This window comes from Callithrix jacchus, chromosome 1 (genome assembly GCF_049354715.1).
Source record: "Callithrix jacchus isolate 240 chromosome 1, calJac240_pri, whole genome shotgun sequence".
NCBI classification, from domain to species: Eukaryota; Metazoa; Chordata; class Mammalia; order Primates; family Cebidae; genus Callithrix; species Callithrix jacchus.
In genome coordinates this window covers 215,231,249-215,249,185 of record NC_133502.1, presented here as the reverse complement: position 1 = coordinate 215,249,185, position 17,937 = coordinate 215,231,249, and the positions used below count along the sequence as shown (strand labels likewise).

Here is a 17,937-nt window from a genome sequence, read left to right as displayed (position 1 = left end):
GAGGGTTCTGCCTGTTCTCACAGCTCCTGTGTGTGGAGTCAGAGGGTTCTGCCTGTTCTCACAGCTCCTGTGTGTGGAGTCAGAGGGTTCTGCCTGTTCTCACAGCTCCTGTGTGTGGAGTCAGAGGGTTCTGCCTGTTCTCACAGCTCCTGTGTGTGGAGTCAGAGGGTTCTGCCTGTTCTCACAGCTCCTGTGTGTGGAGTCTGGTGGGTTCTGCCTGTTCTCACAGCTCCTGTGTGTGGAGTCTGGTGGGTTCTGCCTGTTCTCACAGCTCCTGTGTGTGGAGTCAGAGGGTTCTGCCTGTTCTCACAGCTCCTGTGTGTGGAGTCAGAGGGTTCTGCCTGTTCTCACAGCTCCTGTGTGTGGAGTCAGAGGGTTCTGCCTGTTCTCACAGCTCCTGTGTGTGGAGTCAGAGGGTTCTGCCTGTTCTCACAGCTCCTGTGTGTGGAGTCTGGTGGGTTCTGCTCAGGGGCTAAGGGTGACTTTTTAAAACCACACAGATGGTGGAAGTGGGAGGTCCCCCCACTCGGGGACATCTCTTTCTCACTCCTAGGCAAGGCTGGCCTCCTGCGCCTCTTTCCATAGACCCCAGCTCTGCCTCTGGGGGGCTCAGACCTGTGCACCTGCAAGAAGGCCCAGCAGTGCTCAGCCCCTCAGAGCCCAAGTCTGTGAGAGCGACCAGGACCAGAGGTCCCCAGCCAGCACAGCTGCATCCAAATTGAAAGCCAGGCCGGGCATGGGGCTCATGCCTGTAATCCCTACACTTTGGGAGGCCAAGGCGAGTGGATCACTTGAGGTCAGGAGTTCGAGACCAGCCTGGCCAACATGGTGAAACCCTGTTTGGGTGAAACCCGAAATAAATTAGCCATGCGTCGTCGCGGCAGACGCCTGTAATCCCAGCTACTTGGGAGGCTGAGGCAGGAGAATCACATGAAACCAGGAGGTGGTGGTTGCAGTGAGCCGAGAGCACGCCACTGCACTACAGCCTGGGTGACACAGTGAGACTCCATCTCAAAAAAAGAAATAAAAAGAAATTGAGGCCAGGTGTGGTGGCTCATGCCTATAATCCCAGCACTTTGGGAGGCCAAGGCAGGAGGATCACCTGAGTCCAGGAGTTCGAAGTCCCCTGGACAATATGGTGAAACCCCATGTCTACAAAAAATTTTAAAAATTAGCCAGGTGTTGTGGCATGTGCCTGTGGTCCCAGCTGCTTGGAAGGCTGAGGTGGGAGGATCATTTGAGCCCAGGAGGTTGAGGCTACAATGAGCTGTGATTACACCAGCTGGGCAACACAGCAAGACGCTGTTGCAAAAAATAAATCAAAAAGAATTGGAGTCCTTGTCCATCTTAATGCCTGCTCAGCATAGCAGTCAGGGAGAAGAACGCCTGGGCCACAGTGGCCCTGGGCACTCACTTCTGCCCTGGGCCTCGAAGGCAGCTGAACCCGAGGTGGAGGTGGAGGTGTACCGGCGTGACTCTAAGAAGCTGCCAGGCCTGGGAGACCCTGACATCGACTGGGAGGAGAGCGTCTGCCTGAATCTCATCCTGCAAAAGGTATGGGGTGGGATGGATGGGGCCACTGATTGGCCGTGAGGGACAGCTGACCCCTCCATGCAAGCTGACCCGTACTCTCTTCCAGCTGGACTACATGGTGACATGCGCAGTGTGCACACGTGCTGACGGTGGGGACATTCACATTCATAAGAAGAAATCTCAGGTGAGCCCTGGCGCTAGAGCCCCCAGTCTCCTAACTGCCCGTTTAGCCCGGGTGTGGCAGGCCTCTGGCTGCCCAGCATTTGAGAGAGACAAGTCCCCCTCCCAATTACTTCTCTGCCCCTGAGGGGAGGGGTCTGACTCCAGAAATTCACTCAGCTCCTGGGGTCCTGTATCCCATGCGAGGAGCACAGAAGCAGCTCCTCCCCACATCTCCTCCAGGCGGGTTTCTGACTTTGGACTGGCTGTGGGCTGGGTGGCCTCCCTGGTCCATCCTCGGACGGACTCTGGGCCTGTGTGCGGGGCGGGGCCTCATCATCCAAATCTGTTTTCTTCCAGCAAGTGTTTGCATCTCCCAGTAAACACCCCATGGACAGCAAGGGGGAGGAGTCGAAGATCAGCTACCCCAACATCTTCTTCATGATCGACAGCTTCGAGGAGGTGAGCTCCATGCAGCCTCTCTCCTTAGGTTCCCCTTCTCGGAGGTGGGTGTCAGACATGTCTCCCCCAGGCCTTCGCGTTGCAGGAAGCCGTGGTGGCTTGGAGCCTGGAAGAGTCCAGCTGAAGCAAACGTTGCTCTCTTTCTTCCAGTGTTTGCTTGTGGGCAGGTGAATTCACCGCATAGCCTCCGTGTCCTCCTCTGTAAAATCAGTGTCATGACCATCTGTCCTACTTACTGTCAGGGCTGAAGACCAAAAGGCTCCTGAGGGAGGATGCCTCATAAACTCCCGCAAGAAATGCTGCCTGGGCGGGAGGAGCCATTGTAAACTACAAAGCACACCTCCACACCCACGCTGACGTGGAACTCTAGGGTGTCAAAGAGGGATGGGGCTTCCAGAGTCTTCCTGGCCAAGCCACAGGGACCTGGGCAGAACGAGACTCACCAAGAAACACAGGGTGCTGGGCGGGTGGGGAGGAGAGCAGGCCATGCCCATTCCCCGCACTGCTCACCCGTGCCTCTCCTCTGTTGAGGCCCTGGTCGGGGTCCTTGTGTGTGTCCAAGGCGCTCGGGCCCCGAGGACTTAGGAGGGAGGTGTGTGCGTCTGCAGAAGGAACCCAGGCTCAGGGAGGTCGTGTCCTCTCTTCAGGCTCATGCAGCTCGTGCTGAGCAGAGCTGAGATTTGCATCTAAGTCTTTGTGACCTCGAAGCTCACAGGCTGTGCACCAGGCCCAGGGAGCAATGACTCGGAAAGGTGGCAGGATGGGCCCTGTGGCACCTTAGTCTGGCGTTGTCCCCCCACATGGTGGTCACCCTGCCACCACTGAGCCTTCGGCCACACAGGAGCCTCAAAGGTGTGGCGGGCAGGGCTGGGCACCCCTAGATGATATGGAGGGGCCCAGACAGTGGCCGACAGTCCTGGTGAACCATGATGAGAGCATGCATCTTCTGCCAGTCTCAGAGTCACTGTAAGGGTCCCTATCCTCTCCTTCTGCTCCGTCCCTGCCCTGATGTGAGGCTGTTCCTGTCCTGTGGGGCTCAGAGGGCATGGGGTCACAAGGAGTGTGTGGGGCAGGGAGCAAGTTGTCCCCTGCGAAATGGGGTTTTCCGAGCAGCCCTCCCTGGCAGTTGGGCTGTGATGTGGGCAGTGGGCCCCGATGGTCACGTCCCTGTCTCTTCGTGCCCTGCCCCAGGTGTTCAGTGACATGACTGTGGGGGAAGGAGAGATGGTGTGTGTGGAGCTGGTGGCCAGTGACAAGACCAACACGTTCCAGGGGGTCATCTTTCAGGGCTCCATCCGCTACGAGGCACTCAAGAAGGTGTACGACAACCGGGTGAGTGTGGGCAGCCTCATGGGTGCTCTCCCAGGCCCCAGGATGGCAGCTCCACAGCCCGCCTTGGTCCACAACATGGGGCCTCCCAGCCTGCGTCTGTGATATGTTGGCCACTGGGGACACCGGCAGCCCCTTGGGATTCCTCATAGGCCCTCCCTGCCCTCTAACGCCATGCTTCATGGTCGGCCTCAGCCCACAGGGCCACTTGCCTTCATCTGAAATGTGAGCAGGGACTTCCTCCTCAGTCTCTCATTTCCTGGGAAGTGACAGCTGATGGTGTCACTTTCACCCCCTTACTGCCCTTGCTTCCTGTGACTGGCCCTGGGAGAGCTCTGAGTCACCCCTGACTGAGCAAGCGGCTGTGGGCAGGCCGTTCTCCTGCGGTGGGTGCCATCCGCAGCCAGCCTCGCTGCTAGCCTGAGGCCCTGTCTTCAGCCTGGTGTGTGGTTCACTGGACGCTGGGGAGGGGCGCCAGGCAGGGGTGTGAGTCCCTTCCAGCTGCCCCACCTGCTGGTTCAGACCCTCCCTCCTAGGCAGCCCTCGGGGTCACTCCTTGAGAGATGGTCACCTGGCTGTTCCTGTCCCGGGGAGGGGCCCCATGGAGGCCTCCGCACCTCCCTGACTCTGGCTGCCGCCGCCGGCCCACAGGTGAGCGTGGCCGCCCGCATGGCACAGAAGATGTCGTTTGGCTTCTACAAGTACAGCAACATGGAGTTCGTGCGCATGAAGGGCCCCCAGGGCAAGGGGCACGCGGAGATGGCGGTCAGCCGGGTGTCCACAGGTGACACGTCCCCCTGTGGGACGGAAGAGGACTCCAGCCCAGCTTCGCCCATGCACGAACGGGTAAGGGCTGCAGGGCTGGGGGCGGGGCCTCTTGTCCCTCAGGTTCACTTCCCATCGTCTCCCCCATGCTCACGGCCTCCTGGGGACGTAGGTGTCATCATCCCCACCTACCAGTGTGCAGGCCGAGGCACTGAGCATGCAGAGGCCCGGACCATCCAGCCCTTCTCTTTGCCCAGCGGTTTGTACGAGGTGCTGCTGCGGGGGAGGCGTTCCTGCCTTGCAGGCCTGAAGGGCTGTGCCTGCCCAAGGTCACACAGCAGGTTGGTGCTGGGTCAGAGCTCTTTCTGCCCCTCTGAGATGCCACAAAGCCAGACTGAGTCCACAGGGCCAGTGGGCAGAAGAGACTTGCTAGGGACCCAGGCCCAGCCCTGATGCCTGCCTGGGTGAACCTGCTGGGTGAGCGTGGGCACGTGGCCCGCCTTCCCCGGGGAGTCAAGATGGGGATGGTGACTGGGGGTCAGCCAGAGCGTGCAGAGACCTAGACCACCCAGCTCTTCTTTGTCCAGCGGTTTGTATGAGGCATTGCTGCAGGGGAGGCGTTCCTGCCTCACAGACCTGGAAGCCAGACTCGCCAGCTTGCTGCAGGTCACAAGCTCTCCTGGGATAGCACTGGGCTTGGGGCCCTGCTCTGTCTGGGCCACCCCCTTCCCCAGGGTGGGAGGCTGAAGTCAGCAGCAGCTTTGTTCCCCGAAGCCTTTGTGGGCACAGACGGGAGAAGGCCCCCAGCCCACTGGCTGCTTTGCTCAGCCCGTGTCTTCCAGAGGGGCTGCCCAGAGCTGTAGGTCTTGGAAGAGGACAGGTGTGCTGCACCTGGGCAGGGGGCGTCCTGGGCACAGGTCCGGCCTCAGTCTTGCCCGTCTGTTGTCCAGGAGAGATGCCGCCCACAGCCGGAATCCTGCTCTGCTGCTCTCATAACCTTGGACGTGTCTCTTTTCCCCTCCGAGCCTCAGTTTTCTCATCTAGGGACAGGGCATGCGGATGCCTGCCCCTTGAGTATTTATACGGGAGGCTCTGAGGAGTCCGGGGCTTGGCCCTCAGGAGGATTCCCAGGAGGCAGCACTGTAGTCGCTGTTGCTGTTGACCTGGCGTGGGGATGTAGACAGTCCATCCCCGCAGGTGCGCCTGAGATGCGGGAGTGTGCATTTGTTACACTTTCAATTCTAAAATGATCTTAAGCGTCCCTTGGTTTTCTGTCTTGTGTATACCTTTTTAAAAATCTTCTGCAATGAATGTGTTTTACAAGCCAAAGGCAGCAAGTGCTATTTTTTCCAAAGATGGGTGAGAATTCCAGGCAGGGGCCTCTCTCTCCTTTGGAATGAGGTGTTTTATATTTCAGAGTTCATTTCTGAGATGAAGGGCCTGGTTCTTATCCCTGGTTCTATATGATCCCCTGGGACTCTCACAAAATGTGTGTGTGAAAGTCCTTATGAAGATGTGGCCCGAGCTCTGGGCTGGAGAACCCCGGGTACTGCCTCCAGCCACAGGGTGAGGGCTGAGTGACCGCCGGTTACTAGACCTGCCTCCGGGTACTGCCTCCAGCCACAGGGTGAGGGCTGAGTGACCGCAGGTTACTAGACCTGCCTGAGTCTTGGTTTTCCCGTCTGTCCAATGGGAGTGGCTGTGATGGGTGTGAAACCCCCGATGCCTTAGCGGCAGGGCAGCCCTGGGGTTCAGGGGGAGGGATATGCTAGGGTCACACAGAGTCAGCCACAGAGCTGGCCCCCAGGGACCGCCACCTGTGCTCCCGCCGTTGCCTGTCTCCTCCGGCGGGGTCGTCTGGAGCCGGTGCGTGATACATGCCGACTCTTTGTGTTGTGGTTGCTGCTGTTTGTTTCTTTTATCTTTTAAAAACCTTCCCCGGCTGTGGGAGCACCGTCTGGAGCCCAGCAGCTGCCAGGACTTTGGTGGATGTCGGAGCCATGACGAGGAGGCTGACGGGGCTCCCGAAGTCTCGGTCCCAGCTCATCTTGCTCCTCAGATTCTTGTTGGCATGGGGAGGAGGGAGGAGATGGGCCAAGTTCCCTCTGCCTGGAACGCCCTTCCCCCCCTTCTTCACCTGGCGAACTCCTACTCGTCCTTCAAGACCCAGCTCCAGCGGCGTCTCCTCCAGGAAGCCTTCCCTGATTTCCCAGGCTGTGGATCCCTTTTGCCTCTGTGCTTTGTGTATCCTGTGCTCTCTTTCTGTTTCCACAGCCAGCATGCTGTCTATGGTTGTCACTCTGAGTCTGTCGTCCCCAGCAGATTGTGAGCTCCATGAGGGCAGGGACCTGTCATGTGCCTGTCTGTTCTTAGTACTGTGCCTGCCTGGCCCTGAATGTTTGGTGAACAGAAGCAAACGTGGTTAGAAGTGGGGAGGAGGGGACAGAGACCTAGAGCTACTTAGCACAGTACTTCCTATGATGGGTGGTGGGAGCTAGAGGGATGGACCACTTCAGCCCTGAGCAGTAGGGTGAGTAGTGTGGCCCTGGGGGACAGAAGATGGGGCAGCTGCCGGCCTGCTTGGTGACCACAGGCAAGCCACGGTCTCGGTCCTTGCCTTAGTTTCCCCATCTGTCAGATGGACTGACGCTAGCCCCTGTCTCACGTAGCTGGGCTTGGTGGGTCTGTGTGTGGGGCGGGTGCTTGCTCACCATCAGCAGCTGTTGTTACTTTCTGTTGGAACAACCGCTGTCCGGTGTTTGAGGCCCAGAGGGGCAACCTGGTCCATCCTCAGGCAGCGCTGGGGTCCAGGTGGCCTGCTGGCCCTGGGCATCTTCCAGTCTCTAGGCCCCACCTAGCACGGGTCGGCTGCGGGCTGGGTCCACCTGGCCGAGTAGCCTCTTCCCTGGGAGCTGTGTTGGGTTGTATGAGGTGGGAGAGGAGGGGCATTGGGACCCCCAGGTCAGGGGCTATTCTGCTGCTCTTGTGACTTGGGCTCCTTGTTCCAGGTGACCTCCTTCAGCACGCCCCCCACCCCAGAGCGGAACAACCGGCCCGCCTTCTTCTCCCCGTCCCTCAAGAGGAAGGTGCCGCGGAACCGGATCGCTGAGATGAAGAAGTCGCACTCGGCCAATGACAGCGAGGAATTCTTCCGGGAGGACGACGGTGGAGGTGACCCCCCACTGTGTGCCCTAGGCCCCCGCACCCTTCAGTCTCCTCTCAGTCTAGACCAGTGATTCATTCATTTGTTCATTCGGCAACACTTAAGAGAGCAGGTGCCATATGCCAGGCCCCCCTCCAGGAGCTGAGGGTAGAGCTGGGGACAGACAGAAATGGCTGCCTCCGGGGGTCCCTTCCTGGTGGGGTCCCTTTCTGGTGGGCCTAGGCGTCTCCTGGGCAGAGTGCTTGGAGCGTAGATAGGCAGCAGTTTGTCAGTTTCAGGGGAGTCCTCACCTTTCTCATGCTTTCAGCCTGCTTAAGGAAGGAGACCGCTGGGCGATCTGACGGCTCCGCGCACGGGGTGTGAAGGGAAAGAGGAGGCCCTTCCCTGTGCTGCCGTGGGCAGCTCACCCTCAGGGTGTGTCCTGGCCCTCCTGACTCTGTGCAGCCTCCCAGGGCCATGCACTCTTTGGTGACAGAGCCGCCACCTTGTGTGGCTTCCCCTCTGGCCTCCCTGTGCCCCTGTCCAGCAGCCTCCAGGCATAGGCTGCACTCTCTCCTGAGCACCTGCGCCTGCTCCCTGTCCTCACTCAGGGACTGTCTAGAATACAGGAGTCATTCCCCAAGCCTGGGGAGGCCACTGGGCAGTTTTAAGCAAGGAGTGATGCAATCTGATTAGCATATTCAAAATGCCACTCAGCAGTCCCTGTGGGAAATGGCTCCTGTGGACAGAGATGGCCATCAGAGACAGGTTGGGAGGTTCTGCCACCTCTGCTGGCATAGACCGCACGTGTTCCTGTCATCCTCAGAACCCAGTGGGCGCCTGGCTCCGCATTGTGCATGTCTGTTGAGTGTATGGAAGTAAAGGATTGGCCGAGCACTATGGCTCGTGCCTGTGATCCCAGCATTTAGGAAGTAAAGGATTGGCCGAGCACTATGGCTCGTGCCTGTAATCCCAGCATTTAGGAAGTAAAGGATTGGCCGAGCACTATGGCTCGTGCCTGTAATCCCAGCATTTAGGGAGGCCGAGGCGGGTGGGTCACCTGAGGTCAGGAGTTTGAGACCAGCCTGGCCAACATGGTGAAACCCCATCTCTACTGAAAATACAAAAAATTAGCCAGGTATGGTGGTGCACGCCTGTAATCCCAGCTACTGGGAGGCAGAGCCACCGCACTCCAGCCTGGGCAACAAGAGCGAAACTCAAAAAAAAAAAAAAAAAAAGAAAGTGAAGGATTTGGTGACAACTCCCACTGAGCACTTCCCCCATCAGGGAGCTGGGGCTGCAGCACTGATAAAAAGAGGTGGCAGTCTTTGTCCTGACCACTGGGACCAAGAGGCAGGGGCCCTGACTGCCCACGGCCCTGGTCCGGGTCAGGGACTCCAGCACTGGTCTCAGCCTGCTCTTGTGTGAACTTGGGCCGGCCGCTTCCCCACCTGTGCCTGTTCCTGCATCAGTAAGAAGTGTTGATCACCGCCTGAGTCAGCCTCTCTGGGGCAGGTTCCCCCAGCCTGGACCGCAGGACTGGGTAACAGTGCAGGTCGGCCCAGCCTTGCTGCTCCCATGCCCTGCAGGTGGCGGTGCCTAGTTGGACAGGGCCCACGAACGCAGAGAATTACACAATATGGTGTGTGCCAGACACCCCCGGAGGAGACTAAGCTCCAGACAGAGAAGGGAGCAATGAGGGGGTGGCCAAAGAAGTCTTCCTGGAGGTGGAGGCATGGGTCTGGGCCCTGGAGGAAGGGGGAGGTATGTCAGAGGCGAGGAGGTGGCAGCTCTTGCGGGAGGTGTGGGTGCTGGCGTTGGGGTGTTGGTGAGGAGCGCCCTCTCCTCAGTAGAGTGTGGCCTCAGCCTGGACTGGGAGCTGGCCGCCTGCTTCCCCTGCAGCCCAGGCTGTGGGCCTTGACCTGGCCTTCTGTCCTCCAGCCGATCTGCACAATGCAACCAACCTGCGGTCTCGGTCCCTGTCGGGCACGGGACGGTCGCTGGTCGGGTCCTGGCTGAAGCTCAACAGAGCAGATGGAAACTTCCTTCTCTATGCACACTTAACCTACGTCACTTTGCCGCTGCATCGGATTTTAACAGGTAATGCTGGCTAATGCGGGGACATGGCCGCACCTCCTCATAGCCAGCTCTGCCTTCAGGGCCCTGGGTCTTTGGAGCCAGCTGGAGCCATCCCGCCCGGTCCTGTTGGATGGGTTTCTCTGCAGGGCGCTCGGCCTCCTTGTCTCAGGGTTTGGGTGTAGCTTCCCCAGAGCCGAAGTCCCTCCTTTGCTCAGCTTTCTGGTGCACCTGCTGCCACCTCGCCAACCCAGGCCTGCAGCAGCCGTGACAGGCAGTGAGTGGCCCTGGCCCCCACACCAGCTTGTCCCTGAGCCGCTGCATGGTGCGCCACGGCTGCAGGCCCCTTTCCCAGTCTGCAGGGTCGGGATGGTGGAGACTGCATCTCCCCTGCAGTCTGTGAGGCCTGGACAGGAGATGCGTGAGTGGCCGAGGTGGGTTCCTTCAGGCGTGGCACTGGCGTGGCCGTAGCACTCACTGCTGCTGTGTTGCTGTTCATGTTCTTCCCTCCCGCTGACCCTAGACATCCTGGAAGTTCGGCAGAAGCCCATCCTGATGACCTAGCTGCGTGCGGAGCCTGCGCAGAGCCCCGGCCGGGCCCAGCCCTGGGAGTGCTGCCAAGTGCCTACCTGTCCACCGCCACCGGGGTCTTCTGTGACACGCCAGCGCTGGAGCCTCAGCCAGCCGGGGCCACTCGACTCCCGGGGCCAGGGCCAACTCCACGAACACCAGCCCAAACTGAAGTGCCTCTTCCCTCCCCTGCTGGCTCTGCTCCGCCCTGTGCCCCCCACCCATCGCCCCCCCACCCATCTCTGGAGAGCCTTCTGCACCCAGAGAGGACCAGAGATGCCAGCAGCCATGAGAGAGAGCGGGAGGAGCAGCCGATGTCCAGAGTGGGGCCAGACCGGCATGTCCATGTTCAAGTCCCCCAGCAGCGGGTGGAACCACCCAGACAGGGCACTCAGCACATCGGACTGTCCACGCCTTGAGGAAAAGCAGTTGAAGGTTTCGTGATGCCGTGTGGGTGAATCTCAGTAGCCGAGTCAGTCCCAGCCCGTCCTGGTCTACTACCTTGTTATAACAGGAGCTGGGGACACAGTTTGATGGCCTTGCCCTGGGCTGGGATCACCGCACCCATGCCCAGTGCCACAAAGGCCTCCAGCTGAGCAGACGGCCCCGATCCCGCCAGAACGGCCTTTTGCTTCTAGCCAAAGAACCCCGCCAACACACAGCTCCGACTTGGGACGCCCCACGCTGGGCCTCGGGTGGAGGGACCCGCAGAACTTGGATTTTGAGGGTAGTTGGGAGGCCTCGGTAGCCAGGCGGAACGGGCTGTCTGCCAAACAGTGTCTGATGTGGGTGGGGCTGGCATCCTCCTAGGAAGGTTCTAGGTGGGACCCCGTCTTCTGGGGGCAGGGGTGTTTTTTCATCTTCCTGGTTTCCTAGAGCTCACTTCCTTTGATGGAGCGTGCTGGTCCCATCTCTCAGACCAGCTCACTGAGGCAGAGGAGTTGCTCAGAGGCTCACACGGGCACTCCCACTGGTTTGTGTGAGCAGCCGCCCAGCCTTGGCCTGGTCCAGCATGAAGTAGTTTCCATCTGCGAGGATGCCCGGTGCCCTCCCCAAGAGCAAGGCTGTCCCCTACCCAACTGGGAATAAACTGGAAGCTGGGTCTCTTTGTTGCTGTTTTTTTTTTTGAGGTCCCCAGGAATATTTGAGGGGTTCCAGTGATGTGTTTAGGGGTCTTTGTGGGGGAAGAGGAAGGGCTTGTTCTCCTGTCTGTTTATTCTTTGGGCTCCGGGAACAGGGAACTACTTTGGGGCTTTCTCCAGACTTTTGTATGTTGTTATTAAAAGCGAGCTATTGCATTTCATTCTGCCTGTTTGCCCACCTGTGAAATGGGGCTGATACCACCTACCTCACTAAAGTCTCCAGGGTCCAGTGTATGGCTGGGTCAGGGTACAGTCACCCGTCATGCTATGTAGGTCGGGTCAGATGTTAGAATCCTGGAATGGCCATCTCCCCCATGCCCTTCGTGATAACCGAGTCTGAGACCGTGCTTGGTGGGGGGTCTGAACGTTCTTCTCCTTCTCCAGCAATGTCCACTCAGGCCTGACCGCTCAGCTCTGCATGATTTCATGTTCCAAACCCATGTCTTAGGGCAGCACAGAGCCAGGTCGTGTCATGCCACAGTGTGGGGACAGAGCTTCAGGGAGCCCTGAGCATGGCCCAGCCCCATTTGTGTGCTCTCTGGAGATGCCAAACGCTGTTTCCAGGCTTGTGTCCGTGTGGCTAAAATCCACCTATTTCTTCAGGAACTTTGCCCCTATTTGTTCTGGGGATCTTGGGAGCATACAGCCCTGACACCTCCTCCATGGGAAGATGAGGCAGTCCAGGTCGTGAGCAGCACAGCAGCCTGCCTCTGTTCTCACTGGTAAGGGGCACGAGAAGGTTCTCTCCCCTGGGGCCAGCATTGGCCAGCACTCCTGGCTGGCTCAGAGAGAGCCGGGCTCCTCCTCTGTAAGATGGTGAATGTGATGGCAAATGTAAGTGCTGCCTGCCTCACGGGGTGACCATGAGGACCAGTCACAGTGACGTGTGAAAAGGCTTGCTGGTCACAGAAATATGTGCAAACCATGGTATTTTAGAGACCAGCCCTCAGTGTGTAAGGTATGTAAGCAAAGCACATGGTGGGCTGGCGGTTTCATACCCAACCCAGCACCTACTGTGTGCAGGCGCCGATCCAACCCCATCTTACAGGCGGGGAAACCACCACACAGGGACTAGGGAACTGCCCCAAACAGAACAGCAAGGGCTGGCGATGGGAATCAAACCCAGGCCTGCGGGCCCAGCCTGCGTGGTGAGCCGTGCTGTGCTGCCAGGACAGAGGGACAGATGCCTGGTGGAGTCTGCCTTTCTCAGTCCTTACAGCCCTCTCCAGAGGGTGCTTTTGATGTCGATTTAAAACTTGCTCAGAGCCACCTGGCCACTTGAGAACTAGACAGGAAGGTTTGTTTTTCCAAAGTCACAAATGACGTGTGTAATAAAGTAATAGGGTAACAAGTGGCGGGGCCAGAGCCTGGGTCCCCAAAGTCCTGGTGTTGGCACATTTGTACTTGTAAGGCCATCTTCAATTTTTCCGGGAACACACCCGCCTCTTGTGTGATACAGGGAAGGTCACGCATGGTGACACCTAGGTTTCCTCAGCAGAAAACTGCTTTGACCCAAACCCCCTTTAAGACATATTGGGGCCGGGTTGGGTGGCTCACGCCTATAATCCCAGCACCTGGGGAGGCTGAGATGGGCAGGGCACCTGAGGTCAAAAGTTCAAGCCCAGCCTGGCCAACATAGTGAAATTCTGTCTCTACTAAAAATACAATTAACCTGGCGTGGTGGCGTATGCCTGTAATCCTGGCTACTCAGGAGGCTGAGGCAGGAGAATCACTTGAACCCTGTAGGCAGCGGTTGCTGTGAGCCAAGATTGCACCATTGCACTCCATCCAGCCTAGGGGACAGAGTGAGACTCTGTCTCAAAAAAAAAAAAAAAAAGACATTGATCTTTAATCCCAAACTCCCTTTAAGGCACGTTGGTCTTAAGGGGATTTGGGATTAAAGCAGTTTTCTGTTGGGGAACCCTAAGTGTCCCTTTTTAGGACATTAAGAAAGTCACGGGTGGGCTTTTTCATGGAAAGGAATGTGAGGATCCTAGATTCCGACAGGTGATAGGTGGTATCCATTCACACGCTTCCTTTGAGCACCTGTAAGTTCAGGTAGTGGCCATCTCCCATTCTGATGTCCTACTGGAAGGGCTTAGCTGCCTGCAGAGACAGCCAAGGCTCATCATTTCAGGAGAAGATTATTGAAAACCCGAGTAACAGGTAGTCGGAGGAGAGCAAAAAGGAAGCAAGATCCTCCAAGCCAAGTCACCTTGGAGGCAGGCTGGGCTGGTGGGTGGAGTCTGCTCACTTTCAGGTTCTTACAGACTGAATGGACCCTCCGCTGAGCTGCCCTCCACACGGACGGAGTCACAGAAGGGTACATACAGCCTCGTTCCTCAGGCGCCCTCCCTCAAACCAAGATGTGTTTTTGCTGTGTTAATTAAAAATAGACCAGCTGGTAGGGCACTTTGGAAGAACAAAATAAAACTTTGGTTTCACTGGAAGACGTCCCAGAGGAAAGGCCGCGTGCGGCTGGTATATTCTAATGACTGCCTTTTGGAAACCAGGTCTTGACCATGTCCTAATATGGTGGTTTTAAGTTGTTGGCCCAAATTCTTTAAAGACATATTAAACATCTGCCAACGTTTTAGTGAACTTAACAGGTTCCACTGACGTTTTCCTCAATTTTCAGATTTAGGCGGAATTTGCTTTCATGTCCTTTTTCCAAAACCAAGTCTCTTGACAGCACATTGGTTTCTCCTGTTCACTTGTTCTAGCCTGCATCAGAAAGCAGAATTACTGTACTTCTGTTTGACAGATGACCACCTGACAGGACCAGGACCCTAAGAGGTAAGGAGAGGCAAGGGCCCTTGAGCTTGAATGGAAGCAGCCTCTGGGGGGGCAGCCACGGTCCTTCAAGGGAGAGCAGCTCTTCAGCAGGTGGCTAGAGTGCCACGTGACTCTCTGCAGATGATCCCTGGGAGCCAGGGGAGGGGCACCTGGGTCTTTTTTCTTTTTCACTGGCTAGCTTGATCCTCAGTGGCAAAAGGACCCCGATCCCTTTCTCCGAGCCCTGGAGCACTGCTTGGGACACCAAGTGGCCTAGGGTCTGGGTTCAGAGCTCCTCCCGCAGGTGGAGCCTCAGGAGTGGAGGCAGCTGCTGATGGGTGTGGAGTTTACAATTTCCTATGGTTCCTAAGGCAGGTAGGCATTTTCATTGCTCAGCAGAACCCTGGCACCCCACAGAGCCCCTGGCGAACTTGCTTTCTTTCCCGCTGTGGTCCTTTTAGTCCCCGCTCTGTGGAAGGCCAGGCAGCTTGGGTGCAAACGGGTATCCTTTATGGTTTCCAAATGAATTATTTGTGTGAGAGTAATTAAGTCTGCAAGACAACCTGCTGAGATTCTTCACTACTTTGAGACTACTGATTTCTACAAAATGTACTTTAGCAAAAATGCCATGGTGGCCTAAGATCGGCAGGCTGATTGCCAGGGGTAGCTCCATGGGCACTCCCAACAGCTTCGGTAACCATCCTCCACGTCTGGTAGAAACCTTTGCTAGGCGGTACCTGTGGCCTGTTAGCTTTGCTTTAAGATTTCATATTCCTTTTAAAGGCTGTTTTGCATGTTGAATATTAAATTCTTGTTTTCTGTGTCTTCCTCTAATGAAGTTTTACTTTTTTCTGTAATGGGCGCTTCAGGGTAAATGCAGAGATTATGGCAAAGCGATAATTTAATGATTGAAACTTAATTTGTCCCCAGTGATTCCTTAAACTTTTTTTGGAGCTTTCACACAAGCTTTTTTTTTTTTGAACTGGAGCATGTTGGAGGCAGAGATAAATCACCCTGTGTGCCGGTTTTGCCTGCCGTGAGCCAGGGAGGAGTCTGAGAGGAGGTGGGCACATCAGTGACTGGGGTTTGGCCAGATATGCCCTATTTGCAGAATTAAATCATTTCAAGATGCATGTCAAGGCCTGGCGTGGTGGCTCATGCCTGTAATCCCAGCATTTCGGGAGGGAAGCAGATCACTTGAAGTCAGGAGTTTGAGAGCAGCTTGGCCAACATGCTGAAACTCCCGTCTCTATTAAACATAGAAAAATTAGCCAGGCATGGTGGTGTGCACCGGTAGTCCCAGCTCCTCGGGAGATGGAGGCAGGAGAATTGCTTGAACCTGGGAGGCGGAGGTTGCAGTGAGCTGAGCTTGTACCTCCGTACTCCAGCCTGGGCCACAGTGAGACTGTGTGTCTCAAAACAGAAGATGCATTTTAAGTTTAGCTCTCAGCCTCCACAAAGTGTAGTGCACACCCTTTCGGTTGTATTATAAAATTTCCCAAGCTTTTTCAGAGACCTTCTTAGCCCTCGCAGAAGTGGAGAGGCCAGGAGCCCCAAGATCAGGGTTTGCGGGCTCCCAGTAAGCTGCCTGCTCTAACAGAAGATGGGGTGTTTGCAGCAGGCAGCTCTGCCGCCTCACGGCTCAGCAGGCCTTCAGAGGTGAAAGCAGTCTCATTGCCGCCTTTCACACCATGAGCCTTTTCTTCCATGGTCAGATGGACTTAGTGAGTTACCAGCGATGGGCCTAAGGCCTAAGACACTACAGAAGGTTAGAGGATGGAGAATGAGGGACAGAGAAAAGAGGGGCTAAGAGGAACACCTGCATTTGGGAATACAGTAAGGGACATCCCACCAGTGACACTCCTTGGGAACAGTCACTGCCTTAGAAACACTAGACCAGAATTTTCTGACCCAGCACCCCAAAGGTAGGCCACGCAAGATGGCGGTTAGGAAGGAGGCGGCCTAGCAGGTGAAGACTTCCTTGCCATCCAGTCAGCCCCCTTCTGGTTGAACAATGGGAAGTCCTTTTAAAGCAGTCACCTGAAGAATGTTCAGTAGATATGTGGGGAGTCTCTGCCTTGGAAGCTCTCTGCAGGAACCTCACTCCTGTTCCTTGCCTCCTCTTGAAGGCTAGTTTTGCTGTTTCAGTTCCTTTGTCCTGACTTTGATGAACTTTCAGGAACTACTGTCGTGCCCCAGCTTAGAAGGAATAAAGTTAACCAGAAAGCAGAACCTTCGGGAATCTTACACTGGGAGGATAGGGGAACGTGACTCAGTCCCTACAGTAGCATAGTTCATTGTAAACAGACATGCTGACCATGGTAACATGCTGTACTTTGTGCCTGATTGTTAATGTGACGAGAACAGCTGGACATTTACATGAGGAAGGGAAAATACGTGTTTCCGGGGATAAAGAAAGGATCACGTCTTTTCTTTCCTGACAGTGTCATTGAACTGCTTCCTGACATAGCCTCTCCAGCAGCCAACAGGTTAATGAGAGATTTCTTTTCTCTGTGTGAACTGGGGTCTTTCCTTTTGGAATCCGACTTTAATAAAACAATTAGGTTGCTCATTTTGAAATAACCATGGTTTTTAGCAGACTTTTATGCTATTAATAAACAACTTTGCTCGAAGGATTTTAGCCAATTCCAGAAGCCAGTGTAGTTGAGTGATTTAGTGGGCATGTGTATCTCACTTAACATGGCATGCAGGAGAAGTGCGGGGCTGGGACCTCAGCAAGCCACACCACCCCCGACACACTCAACCCTGGTCCTAGGTTTTCTCAGGTAGAATCACCATTTGCCTTCCTGGATGCGACGACATTGAAGTGAGACAAGGTGATGTCCAAAGGCTGGCATATTTCCTGGCCGTGCTGATTACTGCCGTTTTTTCCCAGCATGCCCGAGGGGTATTTCATAGGCTATCGTGTTTAGTGTCATCGGGAGAGCACGTGTGCCAGTGGTCCATCAGGTTCACCCAATGTTCAAACCCAGAAGACTGGTGAGGAAAATACTTCGGCATCAGTGATGATGGCTGCACAGCTCTTCGGAGGACGCTCAAAGCACTCAATCAAACTTCAAAGGGGTGAGTGTTATATGAATTCTATCTCAACCTGAGGTGCTGGTTCAGTAGCCTAGCTGGGGCTCATGGGTTTGCTTTTTTGGGGAGGGAAGACTGGGTCTTGCTCGTGTACCCAGGTTGGAGTACAGTGGCACAACCAAAGCTTACTACAGCCTGGACCTCCTGGGCTTAAGCGAGCCTTCCAACACCAAACCTTTTTTTGTAGAGATAGGGTCTTGCTGTGTTGCCCAGGCTGTGTCTAACTCTTGGACTCAAGCAGTCCTCCCACCTCAGCCTCCTAAAGTTCTGTGATTACAGGCGTGAGCTACCTTGCTGAGCCAGGTTTGTGTTTTTTTGTTTTTCTGAGGTAGGGGGTCTTGCTTTGTCACCCAGGCTGGAGTGCAGTGGCATGATCACTACTCCCTGGAGCCTCGACCTCTTGGGATCAAGCCACCCTCCCACCTCAACCACCCACGTAGCTGGGACTACAGGTGTGTGCCAATTTTGTATTGTTTGTAGAGCAGCGGTTTTGCTATGTTGCACAGGCTGGTCTTGAACTCCTGGGCTCAAGTGATCCACCCGCCTTGGCCTCCCACAATGTTAGGATTATAGGCTTGAGCCACCGTACCAAGCCGGCTTTGCATTTCCAGTAAGTGCCCATGTGTCGGACTAGTCCCAGGACCTCTTCTGAGAGCCCAGGTTCTAGGCCAGCCATGCAGGTGGTACCTAAACAGGGCTGGTGCGGTTTAGGTGCAGTCTTACTCTTCAGACAGCATTCTCTTAGTGTCACTGAAATAGTTTCTATTAGATGTTCATAGTTCAGGAAAACACTTCGATGGATAACTTAAGTCTTTGCAATTTTTTTTTAAACTAGGAAATACCCCTTATAAACCAAATAAATGCTGAGTCACATAGGAAAGGTTA

The 17,937-nt window shown here is 55.8% G+C and overlaps 1 protein-coding gene across 2 annotated transcripts in view; it reads left to right on the top strand.

Moving 5' to 3' along the window:
- Positions 1 to 11,339, top strand: part of KIAA0930 (KIAA0930 ortholog) — a 47,308-nt gene extending 35,969 nt beyond the window's left edge. For both annotated transcript variants that reach the window (XM_054242593.2, XM_054242597.2), the window contains exons 3-10: positions 1,435 to 1,554; positions 1,640 to 1,717; positions 2,053 to 2,154; positions 3,346 to 3,486; positions 4,135 to 4,329; positions 7,257 to 7,419; positions 9,332 to 9,490; positions 9,990 to 11,339. In XM_054242593.2, coding sequence (XP_054098568.1) covers positions 1,435 to 1,554; positions 1,640 to 1,717; positions 2,053 to 2,154; positions 3,346 to 3,486; positions 4,135 to 4,329; positions 7,257 to 7,419; positions 9,332 to 9,490; positions 9,990 to 10,030 — 999 coding nt within the window. In that variant the 3' untranslated portion in view covers positions 10,031 to 11,339. The remainder of the gene's footprint in view (positions 1 to 1,434; positions 1,555 to 1,639; positions 1,718 to 2,052; positions 2,155 to 3,345; positions 3,487 to 4,134; positions 4,330 to 7,256; positions 7,420 to 9,331; positions 9,491 to 9,989) is intronic.
- Positions 11,340 to 17,937: the final 6,598 nt, after the last annotated feature.